At 43.8% G+C, this 24,068-nt stretch overlaps 1 protein-coding gene across 3 annotated transcripts in view; it reads right to left on the bottom strand.

Annotated features, from left to right (window-relative positions):
• Positions 1–17,621: 17,621 nt before the first annotated feature.
• Positions 17,622–24,068, bottom strand: part of SLC20A2 (solute carrier family 20 member 2) — a 56,901-nt gene continuing 50,454 nt past the window's right edge. For all 3 annotated transcript variants that reach the window (XM_066548113.1, XM_066548115.1, XM_066548114.1), the window contains exon 11: positions 17,622–19,283. In XM_066548113.1, the coding sequence (XP_066404210.1) occupies positions 19,119–19,283 (165 nt within the window). In that variant the 3' untranslated portion in view covers positions 17,622–19,118. The remainder of the gene's footprint in view (positions 19,284–24,068) is intronic.

Here is a 24,068-nt window from a genome sequence, read left to right as displayed (position 1 = left end):
CACTTGTCACAAGTCTTTATCTCCCCCCAGCCTATATATGTATTTTTTAATTAGTACAAAAGTGAAGCTGCTGTGATAATATATGGTTTTCCCAATTTACTGAGAACTACACACCCTCTTTTTCCCCTCAAGTGGCAGGTGGGGTGTGGCTGGATTAAAACCCTTCTGGTGACAGGAGCTGCTCTTGCTGCAGCCTCAGGGTCACTGTCTCCTTCCCAGGGTACAGAAGGCTGCCAGTACTGTTGAAACACCTGGAGTCCCAGTGGCATGGTTGAAGAAGAACTGTTATACCACAGTCCAAGGGATTTGATCAGGCAATGTTTGAGACAGAGCTGTTACAGAGTGCTGTGTAAAGATTTTATGTTCTTCTAATGAAATTTAATTAAGCCCCATTCTTCCTTGGCTTGTCCTGGTGCCATCACCTTGTGTTTGGAATGAATGTTGCTTGTGGCAAATTGTTCTGCATATGGAACCCATCTGTGTGTGTCTAGGCATCTTTCAGTTGTACCATTTACTCTTAATTGCATTTTAAAACATTACAAGGGAAAAGGACTCATCTTCCAGTCCTCATATGGATGAGGGTTTAATTAATATCTGTGAGAAGGGAGCCAAATTAGTCTCTGGCACACTGCTGAGGGCTTCCTTTCAGAGTAAAAAGATGCTAACTGAGGTATGGGGGATGAATGTACAAGGTAGATGGATTGCCATACTGTCCAGAATGAAGGGTAGAAAGTGGCCATTCTTCTGTCCTAGTTCACAAGTTAATTGTCTGGGTTTTATTGTAGCAATCTTCCTCAAGCTAGCTGGAACATAATTCCTAGGTGCACGAAATCTGTAACAAGGAAGTGAATTATTAATTAAGGAGAATTCTTTGTCAGCCAAAATCCTTGTCTGTAACAGGAAGTCTCTTCTTGACTCGAATGAAATTTGAGTCAGTGCTTTGGCTTATTCAACCTTCATGTTGAATATTTTACCTGTTTATTGTTTTAAACCATTTTTTCATTCATGTCCATTCTAAAAGCTGGTAATATCAGTCCAAAATTCTTGAAAGCCACTCCTCTGTCAATAGCTGTGACCGGTGGGACTGAAGGTAGCCTGTGAAAATGGAATGGCAGGTCACAGGATGAGACTGATGTGTCTTTAATGCTACCTGGCTGGTGTTACAAAGCCTTCAAGCAGATTTTGGCATTTCCTTTGCTGTCACTTTCTGTATTTATGCATCTTGTTACATGCTGAATGAGAGCTTGCATTAGCCAAGTACCTGATTTCCTCTGACATTTCTCTGAGCCTGTTCTGTGCTGCTGAGCAGACTCCACAGATCTGGGCACCCCCATTGCTGTCCTCTGCTTCCTGCTAAGAGTGGAAATACTGCCTGGCATCCCACTGTCATGTCCTCATCCTAATAGGATTAGGAAAAGCATGATGATGTAGTTTTACTGAGGCAACACACATTTCTATGCCTCTGAATCTTCCTGATGCCAAAAGCGGAAAAAAATTAACAGCTTTGAGTCTACTTTTGATGCTTTGTAGATCAGAGAACTAAAGGCATGCAAGTGTTTGAGTAATTTTGTTTTTCATCATGCTTCCCCGTTTTTTTCATTCAGTTTGTGATTAGAGAGATAAGACAGTATCTGGCTGAGCTCTGTTAGCAGTAGAGTTTAACTTGGCTCTTAGTTAACAGGGTATTCAACACATATGTGCAAATTGCTGTATTTTTTACTTTTCCTTCAGAATATCTCAGAATATTTTTTTTTCTTGTTCTAATGAATGAGCTTAACTTTTTTTTCTTTTTTTTTTTTTTTTCTATTTTCTTTTGCTTTTTTTTTTTAAAGGAAGAAAACCAAGCACACTTTGGGGAGCCTCTGTTGCTTGCTTTGGATATACCTCAGTGGTGGTGGGACTGTTGGACAATTTAGTGTTTTGAGCCTCGTTGTTAAGACGTGCCTATCTTGTCAGCTGAGCTTTACCAGCTGCAGGGGAGGGGGGTTAAAGTACAGTTAAGACTGGAGATTAATCTAATTTGCTTGTGCTCTGGTGGCTTTGCTTCAGTTTCCCAGGAGACTAAGCCATGTGTTGTAATGACAATGTTTTCCACAGAACTTTGGAAACTGAGCTAAAGATCCTATAAAACAGAATTGGGGTCTTCATGAGTAACTGTTCTGCCATTAATACTCTGTTCTTCCTTTGCTACTAAAAAAAGTAAATTCAGTGCATTCTGATGTCCTCCACTTATTTAACCCCTCTCCCACCTTTTCTGAAACTTCTTTCTTGACTGCCACCTTTCTTTCCTGTGTAATACAGACACTAGAGGGAAAAAAAAAAGAAGTTTAGCAATTCCCACTTACAAGGCACTTGCTTCCTGTTTAGAAGTAGTGCAGGCTGACTTTTCCTTCCTAAGTGCTTCAGAGTTCTCTGGGGAAGCTCAGAATCTATTTAATTCAGAGTCATCTCTGCTCCTGTATGAAATGTGTTGTTTCTTTTTACTTGTTTTGATGAGTAGCATTTAAAAGCAGGTTTGTGACTGAGCTTACTGGGGCCTGCTGCTGAAAACTCCCTTTGAGTATTCACAGTGATTTTGTGGTGAGGGGGCTCTGGACGAATTATTAAAGAAGAGTAAGAGGACAAGAGCAGTTGGAGCAAGGCAAAGAGTTGTACTGGGGTGTGGGAGATGCACTTTCCATTCCAACTTGAATTCAGCCCTGGGGACTTTTTCAGAAAGCTGAAAGCTGCAAAATCACTGTGAAGATTCAAAGGGAGTTTTCAACCTTCAGTAACCTTCCCTGTAACACAAAGTCATGAAGATGTTTAGCTGTCATGGGATCTGATAAGATGCAAAGGTTTTTTTGGAGTTTCCCATAAAACACTGGAAGTAGTCGAATCTTTTATTCCCTTAACTTTCAGCACTGTTAATGATTTATTTCCTGCATTCCTGGTGTTTGGGTTTTTTCCGTGTTTGTAGTCAATGAATATTAGAATTAACTTTTGTCTTCTGAGCTCTAACATTCTCTATCTTGACATTTTTGCTCTATGTTTTTATTCAATCCATTGTCATTCGCAATGAGCTGGAAGCTTGTTAGATGCTGCTGTTGACAAGGGATTTCTAGCCTGCCCGGAAAAATATCCTTGTGTTGCCCTTTCTCAGCCTGGGTCCCAAGGTGTGTTTCCATCAAGGTTCATTCCATGGTGGGTTTGAAGCACACCTGCATCCTGGCTTTTTGGCACCCTGGGAAGAAATCCATCAGGGCTGTTTCATGGCAGCACTGTTGTGAAGGATAGCGTGGTTTGTGACAGGAGTCACCTGCATCTCCAGTGACCTTCAACAGGGCAGGCACCTCCTTGCATGGGCTGCCCCTCCTTGCCTGGGCAAGGACAACTCTGGCTCTCTCTGGGAGTGTAAAGCATTTGCCTAGATTTCTGACTGATGGTTTAGGTGGAATCCTCTGCCAAGTGCATATTTGGATGGACTAAAATAGAACAGACTCTGAGCTTTAAAAACAAACTAAGGGTGGGTTTCTGATTTTCTCCTTTGGGGCTTTTTGTAAAGAGTACATAGAATAGTTTATTTCTCAAATTAAGAAGTGACATTTGAACTATTCTTTTGTAAAATGAAAACACAGGGAATCTTTAAACATGAGTCTTCCTATTTCACGTCCCAGGACATCCTGGGGTTTCCATATGTCCTAGCAGTTGCCTGAAGAGCCCTGCCACAGCCTATTTCCTTGTGGTGGCTGTGTTTCAGCAGATACCGTGCCAGCTGAATGTGTGTGGGTGTCCTCTGTGTCTTGCTGAATCAACATTTTTTACTTGCTGAATTCAAAAGCACTTTATTGAGAGGAAAAGAAATGGAGTTTACTGCATGAAAAATGTATACAGGCACAAGGCTCCATGCCATCATTACTGTAAAAAAGCACTGAAGCATTCCACGGAAAAATTTCACAGTTAATAGAGCCTTACATTGGGATGATTATCTTTCTTACCTCTTCCTGCTTCAATGACTTTACTAACAGCAGAAATTTGTAAAACCACTGTAGCATTGCAGATCACAGGTATGTAATATCTGTTACTTTCCCAGCTGGACAACGAGCTGTCACAGTAAAAAAATTATTAAATGTTTGTTTTGTTTCTTTCAGGAGTGTCCCCTTCCTATTCTGCTACCAATAATACACACATAAATGAAACTACTGTTTTATTTAGAAGGTCAATGCTACAAAACCCAGCTTAAAACATCTTCACATACTGCACACAGTACTTTTAATTTCCATAGAATCTCATGTCTCGAAACTTAGGTCTTTCATCTTAAGGATCAGTGCAGGGGCCTGCTTCCTTGAGCTGTGCCTGGCACTTCCCTGGCTCCCATTCTCATCTCCAGCCCCACAGTGAGCAGGGAGCTCTGCACTTCTCTCTTCATCAGTCACATAACATGCTGCTCTGGGAAATTGTCTCTCAGACACAAAACTAAAGCTCACATGAAGATGGGAAGGAGCTGTCAAATTCCCTTCAGGGTCACAAAGAGGGGTGTTCAGCACTCAAAGGCACCAACAGCAGGAAGCCAGTAGGTACTTAGGTGCCAGCTTGCAACAGAATCAGCTGTAGACTGGACTAGGACTGGACTGGCTCCTGAGTTTCAGACAGCCTGAAGAGCTGTTGGTTGTTTAATTAAATTGAGCTTTTATTTGGTTTGTGTTCAGTCACTCAAGAGATCTCCAGCTCTTCCCAGCGATGTACAGCTTGGACATGTGTGAGCCAAAGTGCAAATGTGTCCTGGTGCTGAGAAACGCTTTTGTAGCAGTCCTTTATAGTGCCCTCTCTGCAGCAGTTCAATCACTATTGTCTCCAAAAATTGCCTACTGCAAAGCTTTTTTTGAATACTTTTGGACTCTCAGCATGGTAAAGCATGTTTCTGCTTTAGTGTGTTATTTCTGTTCTTGAGTGGGACTTCCTGCTTCTTTGTGGGTAAGGGCAAAGCAGGAACTAAGCTCTGCAGTAGCATTAACTTGTGCAGAGAGGGAAAAAAGAATTTAAATTATTTATGTGCCTCATGCCTTACTTTTGAGCTGATCTTCAGCAAACTCAGCTCTTCTTAAGCCTTTGATACTTTCATAGGTGAGCCTTCTCCTTTAAAAAATTAAATAAAAATAGTTTTAAGCCTTTTCCTGTATTTGGCTTTTCCAGGAAGTTTAGCACAGTTGTAGCTTTTGCGTGGGTTTCCTATTTTGCCTTTTGAACTGTGAAATTGTTGAATGGAGCACCTGAAGCCCAGACTCCTTAGAGTTATCAGGAAACTGCTGCACTATTCTAAAATTGCTTACTTGAGGCTGCCTATTTCCATACCAGAAAACTTACCCCTCTGTACAAAACTACATTAAAAAACCCATTTTATTTCTTAGAGCCATAGAATTTATTTCTTAGAGCTTTATACTTTTGATAACTGATTTCAGAGCCAGAACTGATGCAGCAGACGTAGCCAATCTCTAAATCAGTAAGGTATTTATACAACAGAGGAAAAAAAGTGTAATCAAACTTCAACTGAGACAAGGGAAATGAAGAAAAGCTGTCAAACTGGAATAAGTTTTACAGGAGAACTCTTCACAGTGAGGTCTTGTACACCTACCTTGTTCATATTTGTAGTAGTGATGGCAGCACAAGAATTAGGCATGTAAGAAACTTGCAAAAGCAATAGGAAGGATTATGCAAAATGCCTCAACATTAAGGCCTGGAGTTACATAAAAAGGGAAAAGTAAATTTACAATAGTATCATGTGCAAGATCATATAGCTCTGAATTCATGAAAAGGCACCCTAAGAGCTCATCTCTTGAAAGGGACAGAGGATAGCTGGAGCTTCAGTTGCACACTGGAGGAACAGGAGCCAAGAATAAGATGTGGCTGTCAGAAAAAAATAATCCTAGGAGGTTTTGGACGTGTTTTTATTTTTTTAAATCTTATTTTTAATATAATGTGGTACAGAAATTTTCTAACATTTTCATTAAAATCTTAATGGAAGGTGGCTTGTTTGTAAATGTAAAATGAGGCAAGTCATGGGGCAAAGCATAAGTGAAAGGGTAATGCTGGCTGCAGGGTAGTTAGGTAAAAACTGTTAGCAACTTTCGTCCACATATTAGGCAAAACCCTCATTTGAGTAAGACTCTGGAAGATTTACATCAGTGACAACAAGAACCTGGAAAAAGCTTTTGGGATTAAACTTGGTTGTTTCCAAAAGAGCTGCTATGGGATGGTTTTCTGCAAGAGTAGAAGACCAGACTCTGCCTCTGAAGCAAATTTCTTCCAGTTCTCTGGTACAGTTACAAATAAAAGCTATTTCACTTTCCCTCTTCCAGAAACAGTGCAAGGGACCCCTTTTAAGTTTTCTTGCCTTTTTGCTCATTTCCTGTTTTGATTGTGAGCACGTTGCAGTGTAGGTCACAGAGATGATCTAACCTTGTCTTTGCTACGACTGTGCCTGGTTTAACAGAAAGATTCATGTCTGAGATAACACAGATTATATTTGCTTCATGCTGTTCTGTTTCCAAGTATCTGATGTCTCCAGGTTGGAGGCAGAAGTGATATTATTTCCTTTTGAACCACCCAGCTGATAATGGTCTGTGTTAGACTGTTGAAGTGGAAGAAAGGAGCTACCTTCAGTTATGTTCTTCAGTTATTGCCAAATTCTGCTTGCTTGCATTTGGTTTGCTCAATAAACCATCCATTGTAGCAATGTGCCCCCAGCACCGTGGGTTGGACATTTAATTGCTTGTGACCACAAAAACTGATAATCTGGTGGCCAGTGATGTGAGCAGCCCTTCCCTTCCCAGTGTAACAGAAATTGCTCAAGAGCTACAGCGCTTCCTGCCCTTCCACGTGCGGCTCAGCAGCGCACGGGTGCCTGGGCAGGCACAGCCTCCCACAGCAGCCAGGGCACAGGGAGGCATTTCCAGCTGGGCCTCAGGACTCTAGGCTAACCAACCCAGCAGGAAAACCACAACTGCCATCACCTCTGCTGTGTGCCTGCTGCAGCTGGACAAGATGACTCAAACGTAGCCAGGAAAACCCTGATCTGCAGAGCAAGTGTCACAGGTGGCATTGCTAATGTACTTCATCCAGTGAGCCAAAAAATACAGGAAACATGGAGCCGAAATCAGCATTAAAAAGGGGTAGCCCAAAGATTACAACTCTGGTTAAATTTTTCATATAACTTGGATTAATTTCTCCTTTGCTCAGGTGAAGAATCTCTCGTTCTGTAAGGGTGAAAGGAAGAAGGGCATAAATAAAAGGGAACATCATTTAAGGGAATATCAAAGCTCTGCTAATGTGGGATGGCATTGCAAGACCAGCAAGTTTATGCTGCTTCAACCTGCATATAATAGTTTTCCATTACTATGATGTGCTCTTCAAAGTGAAGAGTTCCCTGGAAAACATACCACAGTGGTGCAGACCTGAACTCCAAACCTGTTGGTGGGTGTGGTTAAAACATATTATGTCTCTTTAAAAGCATGCACATACCTTCTTGTGCCTGAAGAAAACACAGTGAAAAAATGCCATTTAAGAAATTTCCATCCCAGTAACTTATCTGATACCTTATCAGATGCCAACATAGGATCAGGGATCTCCCATGGGGCAGAGTTTACTACCATAAAGGCAGCACATGGTATTATTTGTTTTCCATTAGTACCTGCACACTTCTGTGCATCTGATGCTGCAAAATCCTGTTGTAAGAAATGAAAGAAGGGTTGAAAACAGTGATTTTCTTGGGGAGGTACAGAGTGGTTGTATTTGGGAGCCAAGACAAACCAAGCATGGCCCTGCAAAGGTCCAGTCTCACACTTCCCCATTCTCCATTCAGGTTTCCCACTTCTGTTGGAGGCCCACACTTCAGGCAGCCATTTCAGAATGTGGGAAAACGTCAGTGACCAGTCTGAACTCAGCTCAGTAACAAATTATTGGTCTCAGTTCCAGTAAGAAAAACATATTTTTCAACTGGTGTGCATTTTCCCCAACAATCCCACAAGAAAATTCCCACTCAGCTGCTGAACCTACTGGGCATGCACAGCCTGAACTCTGCCTGCCTGGGCAGCTGCCAGCAAGAAAGTGCTCCCAAGCATCCAACAGCTCTTGATCCCATGATCACTGCATCCCATGATGTTGGCACTTTCAGGTTGTCCAGTGGAAACACCCAGAAGTGATATTTAAGTGTTTTAGTGCAATAATGGGTAAGTCATTACCTTTCACGTGGGAGCCTCATTCAAAGACACAGTTCTTGCTAAAAACAAGCTTGATTTCCAAGATGCACTGTTAGGTAAAGCTACACACCCTCAAATATCAGCCTGTGGGATGTGACTGAGATAAATGAAGAAATGGTGCCGGCAGGTACGACATGAAGTAAAACAACGTCTGCCACAGACGACTGAAGAGACAGGTGATGTTCACTGCCTGTTGAAATACAGCAGGGGCTCGTCTGTCCCACCTCTGTGCTGTTAAAAATCATCACTACTGTGGCTGCAGCACTGAGCTCTGTTACCATCTCAGGGGAGTCCAGATGCTGCGATGGAAATAGCTCAGAGAGCTTTCCAGGAGCTTGAGGGCTTAACCTAAGTGGACCATTTGTTTATATAAAGGTGAAACTAATTGACACCAGCTTCGTTAATCACATCAACCATCACTGCTGCCGCCCAGCGAATGCTACAAAACACAACTGAGTATGGCTGCCAGGATTTCTTCTTGTCTTCAAAGTGAATCAGGCAGGACAAAAAAAAAATCAAACACATCCTCAAATTTGCATTTCTATGGCTCTTCTGAAATGAGACATGTTGCCAAGCCATTTCTAAGAGAATACTTATTTCTTAGAGTTCAATATTTACTAACTGGAAAAGGTGTAAAGACGAGTAATTCCTGTTCCATTGAAAAATCTTTACCTCATTTAAAATTGTTCATAAAAGTCCTAGGCATAAAGAACAAGATATTTGTCTCAGCCCAGATTCCATAAGGACAGGTTTTTTAAATGAAATACACTTTCTGTCAGGGCTCTGTTGCCCAGTGACCTGTGTGGAACCCTGGTGCTGCAGGGAAGGATCACGCACACACAAGAATTCACCACTACCACCACCACCACCACCTCATGAACACCACCAGCAGGGAATCAGAGCAGTGTATGGGAGTGGTATTTGCTGGGTCCCCAGAATGAAGGAGGAATTGGTGAATCTGACTCCATGTTCTTAGAAGGCTATTATATTATATTATATTATATTATATTATATTATATTATATTATATTATATTATATTATATTATATTATATTATATTATATTATATTATGCTATACTAAAACTATACTAAAGAATAGAGAAAGGATACTTACAGAAGGATACTTAAGATCTTAATTAAAAACCCGTGACTGACTCATCAGAGTCCCAACACAGCTGGACAGTGATTGGTCATTAAGTAAAAACAATTCACATTAAACCAATCAAACAACCACTTGTTGGATAAACAATCTCCAACCACATTCCAAAGCAGCAAAAACAGGAGAAGCAATCAGATAATGACTGCTTTCATTCTTCTCTGAGGCTTCTCAGCTTCCCAGAAGAAGAATCCTGGGCAGAGAGGATTTTTCAGAAAATATGATGGTGACAGTATGGGAGTCCCTGAAGCACCACATTCCAGGAAATTGTCCAGCTGATCTCCTCACCCAGCTGCTCTTGTTAACAGTTTAAAAACCTTCTGGGATATTTTTGGGCAGTTACCCCTCCTACCACCACCAGGCTCCCTCCTCCCACATGGTTTCTTCTCCCCAGTGCAGCACCACAAGGTCCAGGGTGGGGGGACGATGATGATGATGATGATGATGATGATGATGATGACAAAGGGCTTGGGGAAGGCAGCAGCTGCCAGGATTCAGATCTGCTCAGGCCTGCCCTGAGCCCCCCACTCCTCCAGCCATTGGAGCAGTGCTGCCAGTGGGCTGTGTGGAGACTTGGGAACTGCCTTTTGCCCCCAAACCTCCCCAGGATCAGCCAGGGAGCCTCAGGGCTGAGCCCAAACACGCAGGGTCAGGACTCTGCCGCCAGCCTGGGAACAGCAGCATGGTCCTGGTTCCAGACCCAAAGCAGAATCACAGAATATTCTGAGTTTGAAGGGACCCACAAGGATTGTGGAGTCCAATTCTTCAGTGAGTGGCCCACAGGGATCAAACCCAAAAGTTTGGCACTACCAGCACCAGGCTCTCACCAGCTAAATCCCAGCACTGGGCTCTGTCTATGCTTCTGAGCACAGCAGCACAGGACTTGGTCTCCTGTGTTCCAAGCCCCAGGTTTGACCAAAGGAACCTCCTTTAAGCCCCAAAGCTGCACCAGTTAATCCCCATCTCTCAAACCACAGGATTTAGCCTCAGTTTTTTGGCCTCCGAGTTGGCCAAATGAGTCTAGTTTCAAGTCCCCAAAAAAACACATGACTTGGTGTCTGTTTCCAAGCTCAACAGTGCAGAACTTGGTCTCCAATTCGCTAACCCCAAAACTGCCCAAATGAGCCAATTTCCAAGCCCCACTAATGCAGGACTTCAGGACAGTTTTTCAAGAAGTAAAACATAGTACTTGATATCAGTTTTCAAAAACTTAAACTGCCCCAGATGAGTATGGTTTCAAATTTGTGAAACACAAGACTTCTTTTGTTTCTCAAGCCCTCTCAAAAAGCACAATTTACTTTTTCTAAGCCCTAAACCTAGCCAGTTTGGAAAAGCCTTACTGGTTGCCTGAGGGCAGATGAAAGGAAAATGTAAATTCAATTAAAGTCTCATCTAAGCCAACTTCATAATTTCTAAGGCAGTGAAGAGAGGCAGGCAGTGTCCATCCTGCTGCTGCTCTGCCACTGGGATTTCTGCTTCCAACACAGCCTTCAGCCCTTATTTGACATAACTCCACTAGCAGCAAACTCCAGACCAGCTAGCACAGCCTGGCTGTATCCTTTCATATCCCTGACCCCAGTCTGGCATTTCTGAGCCAAATTCACCTGCTCTGGCATGGCTGGAAGCAATGCAAGGGGGAGGATGGAGATCTCCTGGTGTCCCCATAGATGTGTACAGGTTTCCACCAACCATGCACTACCAGCATGTTCCAGCTGCAGTTTCCTTCTGGGTTGAATTGAGCTGTATTTAAATCAGTATCATCTGCAGGAACAGGTCCTGATGCTCCTCAGAAGGCTCAGTAAGGGAGCTGTTGGTTCTGTCAGGTGGGACACACATCTCTCTGCATGGTAATCAGTGTCTTTGGCAGACTCTAAAAAGGCTGAACTTTATATAAGCCTAAGAACCTCAAAGCCTGCTGAATCCATAGATATTTGTCCCTGCAGCTACAGCCCCAGTAAGCCCAGCCATAGAGCTCTTTCCCATTAGTGTTATGGAGGCACATCAATAGTTGTCACTCGTTTTTGATGGATGAAAATGTGGCATTTTAATGGACACTTGGTCTCCTCTCTTTGATAGGCTTGAGCTGGAGGCCCAGTGCTTTACAAAGTTCTTTCTTTCTGTACCACCTGATGGCACACTTGCATTAGCACACTGCAGGCTGAAGGCAGCACAAGTCAACCAGCACATCCTGCCCAAAGTTGTTCCACTTAGTTTCTTCTGAGTCATGAACATACCTGTTTAATTGATTAAAGCATCCAACACTGGAGTATTGAGTAAAAATAAGCAGGGCTTACAAAACAATTATACAAAAAAAGCCCTGTATTTTGTAATTTTTATCCCATATGATACCTGGATAATTAGGGGTTTTTTCAGTTGATTTGGGAAGAAATTTGTCATTGCCTTACTGAGACTTGCTTCCCAAGGATAAGAAATTTTCCTTGCCCTCTATGAGAAGGTTTGTTGCAGATTTGTCAATCTGCTTGCCCTCTATGAGAAGGTTTGTAGCAGATTTGTCAATCACATTTGTTACTAAACTGTAAATGGAAATTAATTTCTGTCCTCCAAGTAATACAATTATGACCCAACTACATATCAAAGAAACAAACTCCAGTGGGCCATATAAGAGTGCAAATTGTTATTGTGGAATATTTTGAGTTGGAAGGGCATCCCTAGTTAGTGAATGAAGTCAGCTTTCAGAAGCACAGATTTAAGTTATCACATTTGCCAGGTACCACTGGAGGGTTATCAATACATCAGCAAATGCTGCAGATGGTTACAGACCAGGTAGAACAACTTGCTGGTCTGATGGGTTTTATGACTTTGTGAAAAATGTACTATAATATTTATTAGCTCTTTATATGCAGGACCTTAACGGAGGATGTAAACAAGCTGTATCTGAACTTCAACATCTCTGAGAGCCTCTTGGAGAGAGCTTTTGAAGCATTTCCTGTCCTGACTTCCTCCATTACCCACTGAATGGCATTGCCTGTGATAATTACAGCTTCAGGAAAAATAGCTGCTAAACAATGATAGCAGAAAAGCCCTACAGCCATTTTCTCAATTAAATTAAGTGGAAATTTAGTCCTTGAGTGCTGCTCCTGAAACTGGCTGAGCAGAATAAGAGCAAGCACCCTGGTGGCTTGGAGGATAAAGAGGGCAGGAGCAAGACTGCTCAGTTTGCTCTGTGACCATCACTCTATGCCCCATCATCTGGAAAGTCAGTGGCCACCTCTGCCCTAGAGCTAATGTTGGCATGAGAATAAAACCAACAGATTGCCAGCTGAATCTACTCTAACAGAGGCCCCTCAAAGCTGGTGAATTTTGAGGAAGGCCATCTCTGTAGCAATGTTCCTCTTCTGGTTTTGGATCAGCAGCTTGTGTTTCTGCCATTATTTGTCTCAGCCACAACCTCTTGATCTCTGAAGGCTATTTTGGTATTGTTAGTATGCCCTTCCCACCTCATTTATTTCTATCCTTTCTGTTTATCCTGGTACTGGTGCTTTTTATCAACACCATCTGCAAACTCCTCACATTCGTAACTGGTTCTTCCAAATTTGGAAATTTTGTCTCTGTACATTCCTGTGCAAAGGGGATCTGGAGTAATTTTCAACAACAAAGGAAATATCTTTATTTGATGCAAACTATCTGAAATGAAAGGATGAAGCAAACAAGTAAGAAGTCTTTGCCATAATACATATGACAAATAATGTGAATCCAGGAGATTTTCTTCAAAAGATATCCAAAAGCATTTACTCCAGCCTTCATAAGGGAAGAGAAACTGCCTTAATGAACATTATTTGGGATAGGAATAGAAAGGACAGTGTTTTATGGAAGAGAACAGCCTGCAAGTTGATAAAGCCTTTTAACATCTTTCTGCAGTGCTTAGAAAGTTTAACCCAAATATATGAAAAGGTTTTTAGCTGACCTTTACATAATGTAGCTCTTGAACTGTTGTCTCAAAGATTCAGGTCACAGATTTCTGCATCCAAATTGTTCTAAGTGCTCAGGAAAAAATATCTAAAGCTTTGGAAAGGAGCAAAAGCAGCACATGACTGTGACCTAAAAAATCCAGGTGCATTCACCTTTGTCTGCCATCCAAAGCTTGTCCTCAGAACTGAATTTGTGACATTGTCCCCATAAAGGTACCAAGCTCTTCATGGTCCTTGAGTCCAGTCTCAAGCTCTCTTTCTCCCTTTCATAATTTCTTGTGCCAGTTCCACATTTGTTTTGGTGTATTTTGAGCAGCACTTGACCCCAGCACTGACAGGCACTTTATCAGTGCAACGAAGCATCTCTGTTCTCATGGGAAACAGAAGCAGCCATCTGTCAGAAAGCAGCCAAGACTTACTGCAGGTTGTCATGCAAAGTCAGAGACTGAGAAGAGAGGAATTGTCAGCTTCACCTTGATAAGCACATGAGTGTGAAAGACATGTCACATGCAATTTCCATTACAGAGATCACCAGGATTCCATAAGAAGCAAGAATGAGTGGAAGAATCAGGCATACAGAAAATTATTCAGACCAGAAACTTTGGGCAGTTCCAGGTGTGCCTGTTTTCCACAGGAATTAAAAGGATCCTCAACACTGTCTTGCAAGATCAAGAGAAGATCATCCATTACAAAGTACATCAAGGGAGCAAGGTAACATTTTCAGATTTACCTTCCTATATTTTTCCCCTCCAGCAAAAAAGATGATAAATCCTCTCACAGTCAGAAAGCAGTTTTAGTACCATCCAAAAATGCTTTATTGCTTTCCACTCAAAGCCATCTCCCTGTTTCACATAAGAGCAGTGTACTACACCCTCCTTGCCTTTCCCTGACGCCGGCAACTTGACCTGCAGGTACAAGCATCTTCTCCCTTTGTGCCAGGGGAAGGATATGGACTGGTGGGGCATCCCTAGTTAGGGAATGGAGTCAGCTTTCAGAGGCACAGAACCCCAGCTGAACTTACAATGAGAGACCAGGAACAAGCTCTTCAGCAGCAACTTGAATTCTGTAAGCTGCACAAACTGCTCCCAGCAAAGGCACTGGCATGCACTGTGCCAAAACGTGGGAAGATCCATCCAGGGGCTGGCTGCAACTGGGCAATGGAGAGGATAGGCTGGACACCTGCCACTCCTTTTTCTCTTCCTGAAGCACAGCAATGAATAATGATCTACAGTAAACATTTGCACTGCAGTAACACATGTCACATCCTTGAACTTAGGGTTTATCAGATGAGAAGTCATCTTCCTGAAGTTGGATATTTATTGTCAGCTGGGAGAGATGCTAGGAGCCACAAAACTCAGACATTGTTTATGCTTGTTTTCCAGGCTCTGACTTTGTTTTGAAGCTGGTTGCAGTTAAGGAAGGAAACAAGCTTTTGTTATTTACATTCACCTTCTCACAGAAAAAAACTCTGCACCTGAAAGCTGGCAGCAGCACAGCATATTTGTACAAGTTAAAAATACTATTTCACTTTGGGAAAATAATACCCCTTTGAAAACTGCAGTTAGCTGAATAAGTGGTGTAATATGCCTACAAAATCTTTCAGACCAATGCTACCCCTGGATAAACTGTTTGGTCATCAATACAGTGCTGAAACAGGACCACTGCAGAAGTTCAGTGATGCTAAAAAAAAAGGCCTAGTTTTAAGAACTCAAGTGACATACTGGTTACTGTTGTAGGACAAGTAGAAGAAAAGTCTTCTTGTATCAATCAGTATGAAAATGTGATTTAATTCAGTGCAACAGTAATACCTTTTTCTCCTAGAACCTAAGATATTAGAAATTAAACTGAGTGTGCAATATTTACTTATTTGTAATAACTAAATTACAAATAAATACATGTTTGTACTTACCATTTTCACTTGGAAAGAGCACAGTCCACATTTTTGTTACATATAATTCATTTCTGTTCTGCTTTACTGCTTAGAAAAAGGAGGCTCACAAAGCTTCACCTTGGCAACAAAGTCTTACTCCAGTTCCGACTTCTTTTTGGTAACCAGCAGGTGGAGGCAATGCTCCATCAAACCAATCATTGGTGTCACTAAAGCAAGCTCCACAAAAGCAGGAACACAAACCCAAGGGTCCTTAAACTTTAAAAGAAGAAACCCAAAACCAGAATAAACCCCTTTCCCCAACATCTACCTTCTCTAGAGAAGCAAAAGCACGGGGCACTAATTCAAACACTTTTCTGCCCTCCAAAAATGTGGATTTGTCCATCAGCACCATCTTGCAGTCCAGGAGGACCTAGCTCCCAGGCCTGGGAGAGGATATCTCTCAAAGCAAGCCAGGTCTCTCTAGCACAAACAAAGGGCCCTGTGTCTTTGCTTTGTCTTGCCCCATGCACCTCCCCACTGCATCTCCTGGCCTCTCTCACCTCACATGTCCCCACAAGGAGCACTTAGTGACCAGCTCCAGAACAAACCTCAGTGCCTGTGGCATGGGCAGAGCTCCTGCTCCGAGGGTGTTCAGCCAGTCAGGGCAGGCATGAGCACACAGGGCACTCACCTGGGAGGTGGGAGACCAGCAGCAGGGAGCTGGCAAACAGGGCTGCTCTGCTGGAGAGGACAGAGCAGGATGCACAGGTCACCACGCCACAGCAACTTCACCATCACAGGGCACTCTGCCAAGCAGCACAAGCAGAGCTGGTGGCATTGACATGTCCCAGCATCATCCCAGCGACCATCAGACATGCAAAGGCAAGGCAACTCCCAGGGCAAACCATGAAATCTGGTAGTGGGGTGAAAGCTGGGGGCAGGAGGAGAGGTTGATGAGGTTAATTCTTCTATTAGCACCTTCACTCTGCCAGCTGGCTCTCCTCAGGCTGCTTTGAGTCAAAGATTTACCACTGGTCTATGAGGCCCAGTAGACACCTTAGTTTCTGAAATTCAGGCTGCATTTCCTTGGCTAAAACACTTTCCACTTGTAATAAATATTTCCATCAGTCTTCTATCTCTCTTCTGACCTGTTTCTTGTGTCCACTTTTCCTGCAGCCCCAGCAGCCTGTGCACCTTCTCCCCAGCACGCAGCAAGGTCTGCCTGGTGACAGCCCCGCTGTGCTGTGTCCTGCCCGGGAGGGCTGCAGCCCTGGTGGCTGTGAACCACGCTGGGAAGAGCTCTGGCAGGGGACAGGGCAGCCCTGCAGGGGGCCAAGATCCCGTGTCTCTGTCGAGGTCTAGCAGCATCTGCTTGTTAAACAGGCCTTGGCTGAACAAGCTCAGCTCTCCAGCCCCACTGAGCTCCGATGCTGCTGAAAAAATGCAAATCCCCCCCTCCACCATCTCTTGAGCTGAAAATACACCTATTTTGATTGCTGCCTGAGCAAAGGGAGTTTTAACTGTGCCCATATTTGCACCATGTTTCACCAGTTGTGCAGATTCTGCTTCTCTGGGGTGTCAAAGGACACCTCTGTGGTGTGAAGAAAGTCGCTTTGGATTCTCCATCTCCCTCCACAGTGAAGGTTATTGTAGCTGGGGCAGGAATATTTTGGAGGTCCTTCCTTGCCAGCCATATCCCTCACAGCAGTTTTATTTATATATGTGTGTGTTGACAGACACCCAGCTGTGTGTGCTGGGGGATTATCACATACCCCTAGAGCTGGCACAGCCATGCTGCCTGTGTCTGGCAGGGCTGCAGCTGCGTCCCTGCCACTGGAATGAGAGAACTCTGGTTTGTCTCTGTAGATAAAACAAGGTGGGAAGCTGCTGGGCCACTGGGCAGGCATTTCTTTATGCAAGTGCTAAGATAAGGAGAGCTCTTCCACCCTTTTCCACACGTCCCAAATTTTCTCTGTGCATTTACTGACTGCTCTGGTCATTCAGCTGCTGCCCACCCATTTGCCAGCACTATTTATACCACAGCTCTAGGGTTTCAGAGGGGTTGGAAACCGAGCAGCACGGTGCCATGGCAATAGGGATGCTTCCAGAGCCCCAGGAAGAGAGCCAGGGTGAGGGAGGCAGCTGGAGGCAGCGAGTGCCCAGGGAATGTGTCTGAAGCAGCCCATGAGCTCCCAAAGCTCGACCGAGAGACGCCTGTGAGCCGAGCCCGGGCAGAGCGAGGCTGGGCCCTGGGGCTGCCAGGACAGCAGGAGAAAAGGGAGGTTTTGTCAGCGCCACACAGAGCATGGTTTGATCCCACTGACCACAGCACACAAAGGACAAAGGGTGGCAGATGCCAAGGAGTGGGCTTTAACTGCCCGGGGAGCCTTCCCGTTACAGCTGGGTAACACTCCAAAAACGCAAGAGGCAGTTATAGGGGCTGTTTATCTTTTTATTATAAATTTGGTATGAATGACCAATGGAAAAATCACAATGGAGTACCAAGAACATTTTATCAAAATTTTAGCAGCATTTAAACAGTAATAGATTCCCAACCTCCTCTGGGCACCCCTTGCCCTTTGCCTCCCACACATAAATCAGTAACCTTCACTCAAATGTGCTTTCCAAAGGCGTGCAGGGGAGGTAGCTGGCCATTCTCCCCTGAGCTGCCGTGAAAAAAATCTCATCCCAAATGCTGGTTACCATTCAACCTCCATCCACACAGGGCCAGGCTCCCATCCCCTCCCTGCTGTAGGAGCACAGCAGGAGGCTGGCTGGCTGTGGCTGGCATGGCACTTGCCAGGGGGGAGGCAGCACCTGCTCACGTCCTCCCCTGCATGGATCAGCACTCCCGTGGGCGCCCATTGCCTCCAGGCACAAATCCGGGGCTGAGCCCTGTCCCGCCGCTGCTGCCCTTCGCCTCTGCACGCGGGGGTGCCCCAGGGCCCCGCTCCTGTACCTGAGAGTGTGCTTGTGTCTGCATGGAGAGGAGGAGGGAGGCTGGCGCTCGGTCCTCCCACAGGAACCCAGAGCAGGGCAACCGGGAGCTGAGACTTGAAGGGGGAAGGTAGAAGGTGAGCAGTGAGATACTCGAGTATCAACCCACAAAATGAAGTCAGTCTACTATCAGCTAATGTGGAGAGCCATGGGCTGCCTACTAAGTACAAGAACTAATTTTTTGTGTGCGCTTTTTTTTTTTTAAGTTACATTAAGACATGAACAGTACTACCCTGGCCTCACTGGCCAGAGCTTGGTGAAACAACATTGAATCAGAGGTGGGGAAACACAACACACGTGGAGACAACAACATAATATCGGCAAGCTATTCCCCTGCTTCTTTGGTACTTCCTAAACTTTCTTATCCAAAATATATAAGGGAAATGCACCATTTAAAAGTTACTGTTCATAAGTATTTACACAGCCATAACCATCACACTATGATACATGAAAATCAATGTGATATGAACAAAGTTATTTTATGAAAAGCACTTCTGCACATTTTATTTTGTTCCAGTATCTTAATAGCTTTAAAAAAGTCATGTATTACACAGTCCTGTACCTCGCTTCTTCTTGTATCAAATGGACAAGAAACATTTCCTAATCCATACTCTTCTTCAAAAGATTAAAAAATAGCCACCAAAATGATACACTATGTACAAATTTTACTAAATATTAAGTTCTAGGCAATTATTTTCACCCCACTGATGATATAACTTAGGTATTGTTACCTACTATATGCATATATATTTCTTTAATATATAAGAAATGGCACCACATCACCATGTCACCAATATGACACATTGTTATGTACAGTAGATAAGAAGTTAGGTATGGAAGATGAATCCTCTCCGACTGCTTCTTTCATGGGAGCGTTTCTCCCATGGGTAGTAGCTCGGCCATTTCCCCTTTTCCCAGCAGAGGAGGCTCCTCAGATGTAAGGCAGGATCCCGTACATCAGCAGCGCCATCACGCCGGCGCTGAACAGGCCGGCCACGGGCACAGTCACAAACCAGGCCAGGAAGATGTTGCGGAACAGGCGCCAGTCCACGGCTTTCTTGGAGCGGATCCAGCCCACGGCCACCACGGAGCCAACCTTGGGAGCGTGGGGAAGAGAGAGGGAGACGGGGTGAGGGGTAGGTCTGAGCACCTGTGACATGCCCACGGCCACACCAATGCCAGCCAGCTGATACCAAGCGATGCCCTGAGATAAAGGAGCCCCTGAGGATGACAATGGCGCTGTTCTGGTGTGCTGGTAGGAGGGTGACACTTCCAGGGTACTTAAACCTTTGTTTTTCAATGTATTTTTCATGGGTCTTGGGGTCAGCCAAAGGCAATAAACTATGTTGGGGAGTTTTTCTCTGCCCTGCTCACTCCTACATGAGCCTTCAGTGCAAGTGAGGCAGCCCTACACCTGACTCAGTCCACGGGGGAGAGAGCAAGTGTCCCGTGACTCTGGTCTGATTGCAGTTTAAATCAGGAAAACACCAAGAAAGCTGTTTTTAAGGCTCTGCTGGAGAGCATCTCATGGGGCAGGACAGGACAGCTAGTATGGCTCCTGTCCCCCTGCCTGTCCTCTTGCTGGTTTGGGATGCCCTGCTTGTTCTCCCAGCAGCTGCTGAGCCTCTCTGTGCAGCTCACAGCCCAGCCTCAAAACACCACATCCATATTCCAATACTGCAGGCCACAAACAGGATGGCAGGGGCAAGGTAAAAGCAGCTGAGCCCACCCTGTGGCAGTGATGGTGGCTTGGCAGGGGGCAGAAAGGCAGGGCAGGCTTAGACCCAGTACATCAAACCCATCAATCTGAGCCCTGTGAGGGAAACAAACTCTTCTGGACCAGCTAGCCAAGCAAAGCATCCAGAACTAAAATCCTGTCTTGCAGAAAAAGGCACCAGACTATATTATGGGGCACACTAACTGTCCAGACACCAAGAGGATGGTGGGGAATGGATAAAACACCAAGATATCCTTCAAAGACACTACTACCAGGGCAGCTGGGTAGGTCAGTGGTTTTGTAGACAAAACACACTGTGTTTTATGGGCAAAGCTGCAACCTTTTCTTCCTTCAAAGGTATTTTCACTTTATAAACTCAGGTATAAACCCAGCATATCAGTTTTTAAGGAAAAAAACTGGACTGAGAAAAACATTTTCAGTGAAAAATTATACAAGAATTTCATAAAGACTACATTTTCTTTCTGCCCTGGAAGTGCTTTCCATGCTGTTAGCAAAAACAGTGTAAGTCTATTCAAAGTGCACAGTAAAGCAGCAAGAAATGTGGAAGAAATATCCTGTTTTGAAGGTAAGGAAACTCCAAGACACAGCTGGGTATGTGCTCCCTGAAGTGCCATCCCTGCCTCCCTGCTTATTTTCTTAATGGGAGTATCAGTCCCTGCCTATAGATCAAAAGATGGGTTGCTCCCCTTGCACACAGCCAGGAAAATGATACATGCCAGGAGTACAGGGAATCAGGGAAAGATAGCGTGGGGATATAAAATCTGCATGTTTTGCTAACACCTGTTCAGCTTCTAACTACTGCTAAACATTTCTTTTTGGAGAAGAGTTACTTGTGGAAGACCCTGTAACTCTAGGGGGCCTGTGACAGAACAAGGGAAAACTAAACTTGATATTCTATGACCAATAAGGTCTCTGTTGAAAATTTGACCCAATAATGAAATTTGTTGGATAATATTTCATCTGAATATTCCTGGAGTGAACAATATGCTGTTCTGCAATTAGGAGGGGTAAGTGTGCTGAGGAGGTGGAGGTGTATCTAGGTGAAGAGGAACCCCACACTTGTGACTACATCAAAGCATTAACCCAAGAAACAGCATTTGGGTTTTCAGCAGCTCAGCTGTCAGGCTCAGCTTTACATTTGGTGTGTGTTACTTATTGAGCAAGGCTGCAGTCTATGTACGCTAATCTCCGAGTCCTTCCTGAAATTTAAATGGTATCAGCAATGATGGCATTGGCAATCTGTTTTAAACATGATTAAAGTTTAGTTTATTAATAGTGGTTTTTGATAGACTAGAGGTTAGGAGAGAAGCTAATCCTTGGGTGTAGGCACACTACACCTTCTGTAGAATTTCAGATGGTATCTACTTTGAGATTGGTTTGAAACCAGTGCAGTTTGCCTTCAGTATGCTCTGCTTAAAGCATTACAGAAATGCTTTTGGCTCTCTTGTTCCTGTGCAATGCTGTATAATAAGAACACACAGAACATGATAATTCAATCATAGCAAAAGAGAATATTTTTCAAAACCGCAAAATCATAATGGCAAAATGGAGCTGACAGAATGACCTCAGCAAAGTCACTTCTGCAGAGGAAAAGCATCTAACTGCTGCACTCCAATTTTATCTTACATGAACACACTCTGTTACAGCTAAGAAATGCCTATTTCTAAATCTCCAGTCTGAGAACAAAAAACAGGCACTCTAAGACTCTATGTGATCATTTGCCCACCTGGGCAGCAGAAAGGGAAGGTATGCATTCCCACCACTCTGGCTTTCCAGTGCTAAACCCCAGGGGAGGTTGAACTGGTGCAGCTGTGGCTACTGCCTTCAGACCCACAAATTCCTTTGAGGCTCAAAAGACAAGGTCTTTCCTCCAAGCCCTCTTGACTTGGAGGCTTTCAAGGGTCTTTCCTCTCCCCTTGGACCTGTAGCAAAGATGAAAGTGCAGTTCAGCCTCTCACCAGGCACTGAGTGTGAAAAAGCTGCTGGGCCATTGATGGGACAGGCACATGGGGCAGTGACACCTCATGGAGACCAAAGGCTCTGGTTTAGGACCAAAGGCAGGTCCTGATCTGAGAGGGCTTTACAAACCTTTCCCAGAAGCTAAATGCTTTTATTCCTGCTACCAACCTCCAGTTTGCCACCGCATCTGCTATGAGATCTGAAAACTGCTGCTCCGAGCTTCATACTTGGTCTCCATTTTTCATTACAGACTACTGTTTCACTTCAAAAAGGTTTCCCTCCACCTCATCTGTTTCATGCTGCTCCTTATTTGCCATCAGTTTATCCAGCTGCTGCACACTCAGGTGACTGACACCCCTTCAGAAGGGCTTCCACTCAAGCAAATGCTATTTTGCAGTGGAGCAAATATTGAGGAAAAGAATAATTCCCAATCCCTGATGCTGGAGGCTCAAGATTACACTCACCTCAAACCTGTTTTCTTTTGGATTTCTAAGGCAAAATAATTTTTCTGCTGAATTTTAAGAAGGCATTTTTGACTCAGTGGTTGACAGCACTTTCAGCGAGGCATTTTCACATGGACCAAATGATATTTAACAATTCTTTTATTCCTTCCCTGGCCCTCAAAGAAAGCAAGGAATACAAGAATACATCAGTTACAAGTGTTTGCTTTATCTTGTGTTGCTCATTTAGGATCTTTCAACTCAAGATCTCATTTTGCTGAAACAGAGTCAGTTATAATAACATGACATCCCTGGAACAGTCTAATCCTATTGCAAAGTGGATCTTCCTATTAAGAATGATCCTTCTAATGAGATACAGCAAGCTGCAGGGAGCAGACACAGACTAACCACATTAGCTGCTTTTATGGAAGTATTTTTAAAAAAAGAACTATTTTGCTCTGCAGTTAGAAAAGACCAAGCTTTTAGCTGCATTGAGTGAATGAATACCCCTCTCATTAGCTTCTGGCTTCCAAGACATTTTCTTTTTAAATTCAGTCTATTTGTTTGGACCAAAGTATGTTTTCTCTTTTACAACAGTTGGCTAGAAGTGTTTCAGGCATGCAACTGGGATAATCAAAGCTGTATTATTCTCCCTGGCAAATTCTTCATCATGCATTTGATATACCAGTCAGCCTAAAGGGAGGAGTTTCAGGCTAGCATTTTTAGAAGTGGATAACATTGTTATTATTTTTCCCCTCCCTGCCTTATTCAGAGGAACCAGAGTTCTGTCAATGCCAGGAAATCTGAACGGCCTTTCAGAGCAGCTCAGTCTTGGCTGCTTCTCAAAGAGCACCAGGGTAAAAGAACTAAATGATTTTGCAATAGAGGAAGGCCTTCTGAAGAAATGGTTTGCACTAGAAAAAGGCCAATTGAACCAACTTTGGGCATTTTGCAGGATGTGTGGATTTCATTGACTCTTTTACTGGAAAGCAGGTCAATGTCACAGGCAAGGCTGCCAGGCTTCTTGCCAGCCTGCCAGCCATGCCATGGAGCAGTTATCCCCAGAAACCTGCCTGTCCCAGCCCCAGCCAGGAGCTCCCCAGGGTGCAGCAGGGAATCCTACAAGGACTGCCTTTTTTTAGGACTTGGTCTTGGTGGTGTGCAATGATGCAGAGGGACTGCCATTCTGGGTTCTCTGATTTTGGAGGGGCTTCCCCACATCCTGCCAGAGAATGAAAGAAACAAACAGCTCTGCACGTCCAGGAGCTTGAGAGTCCATGGAGAAACAAAAGGAAAAAAGACAGGATATTTGACCTGAGAATTTCCCAGGGAACAAAATTCAAAATTTCCATTATGGTCTTCCAGTAGTATAAATGTCCACATGCTCCCTCATGTATACAAGCTATATAAATGTCTTCATGACACAATTAAATTGTGCTCATTACCCAGCCTGTATCTATACGACAAAGTGCTCTTTTAAAAAAAAAAAAAAAAAACAAACAAAAAAGCAAAGTACCTTGTTCAAAGGACTAATTACAAGGGCCAGATTCTGTATTACAATGCACAAAAGTGAGGACAAGTTGGTTTAAAAGAAGAGAGACATTAAAATATTAGCTTCATGATGTAGCAGTGGTTTTCATACAGGTGGTTTTAAAATACACGTAACTGGGTTCACACAGACTACGAATCTATGTTATTTTAATATGTCTATATTAGTTCAATACAACCATGTAGGGGTGAAAGA

This window comes from Molothrus aeneus, chromosome 4, assembly GCF_037042795.1.
Source record: "Molothrus aeneus isolate 106 chromosome 4, BPBGC_Maene_1.0, whole genome shotgun sequence".
Taxonomy (NCBI): domain Eukaryota; kingdom Metazoa; phylum Chordata; class Aves; order Passeriformes; family Icteridae; genus Molothrus; species Molothrus aeneus.
This window is presented reverse-complemented; position numbering and strand designations above follow the sequence as displayed.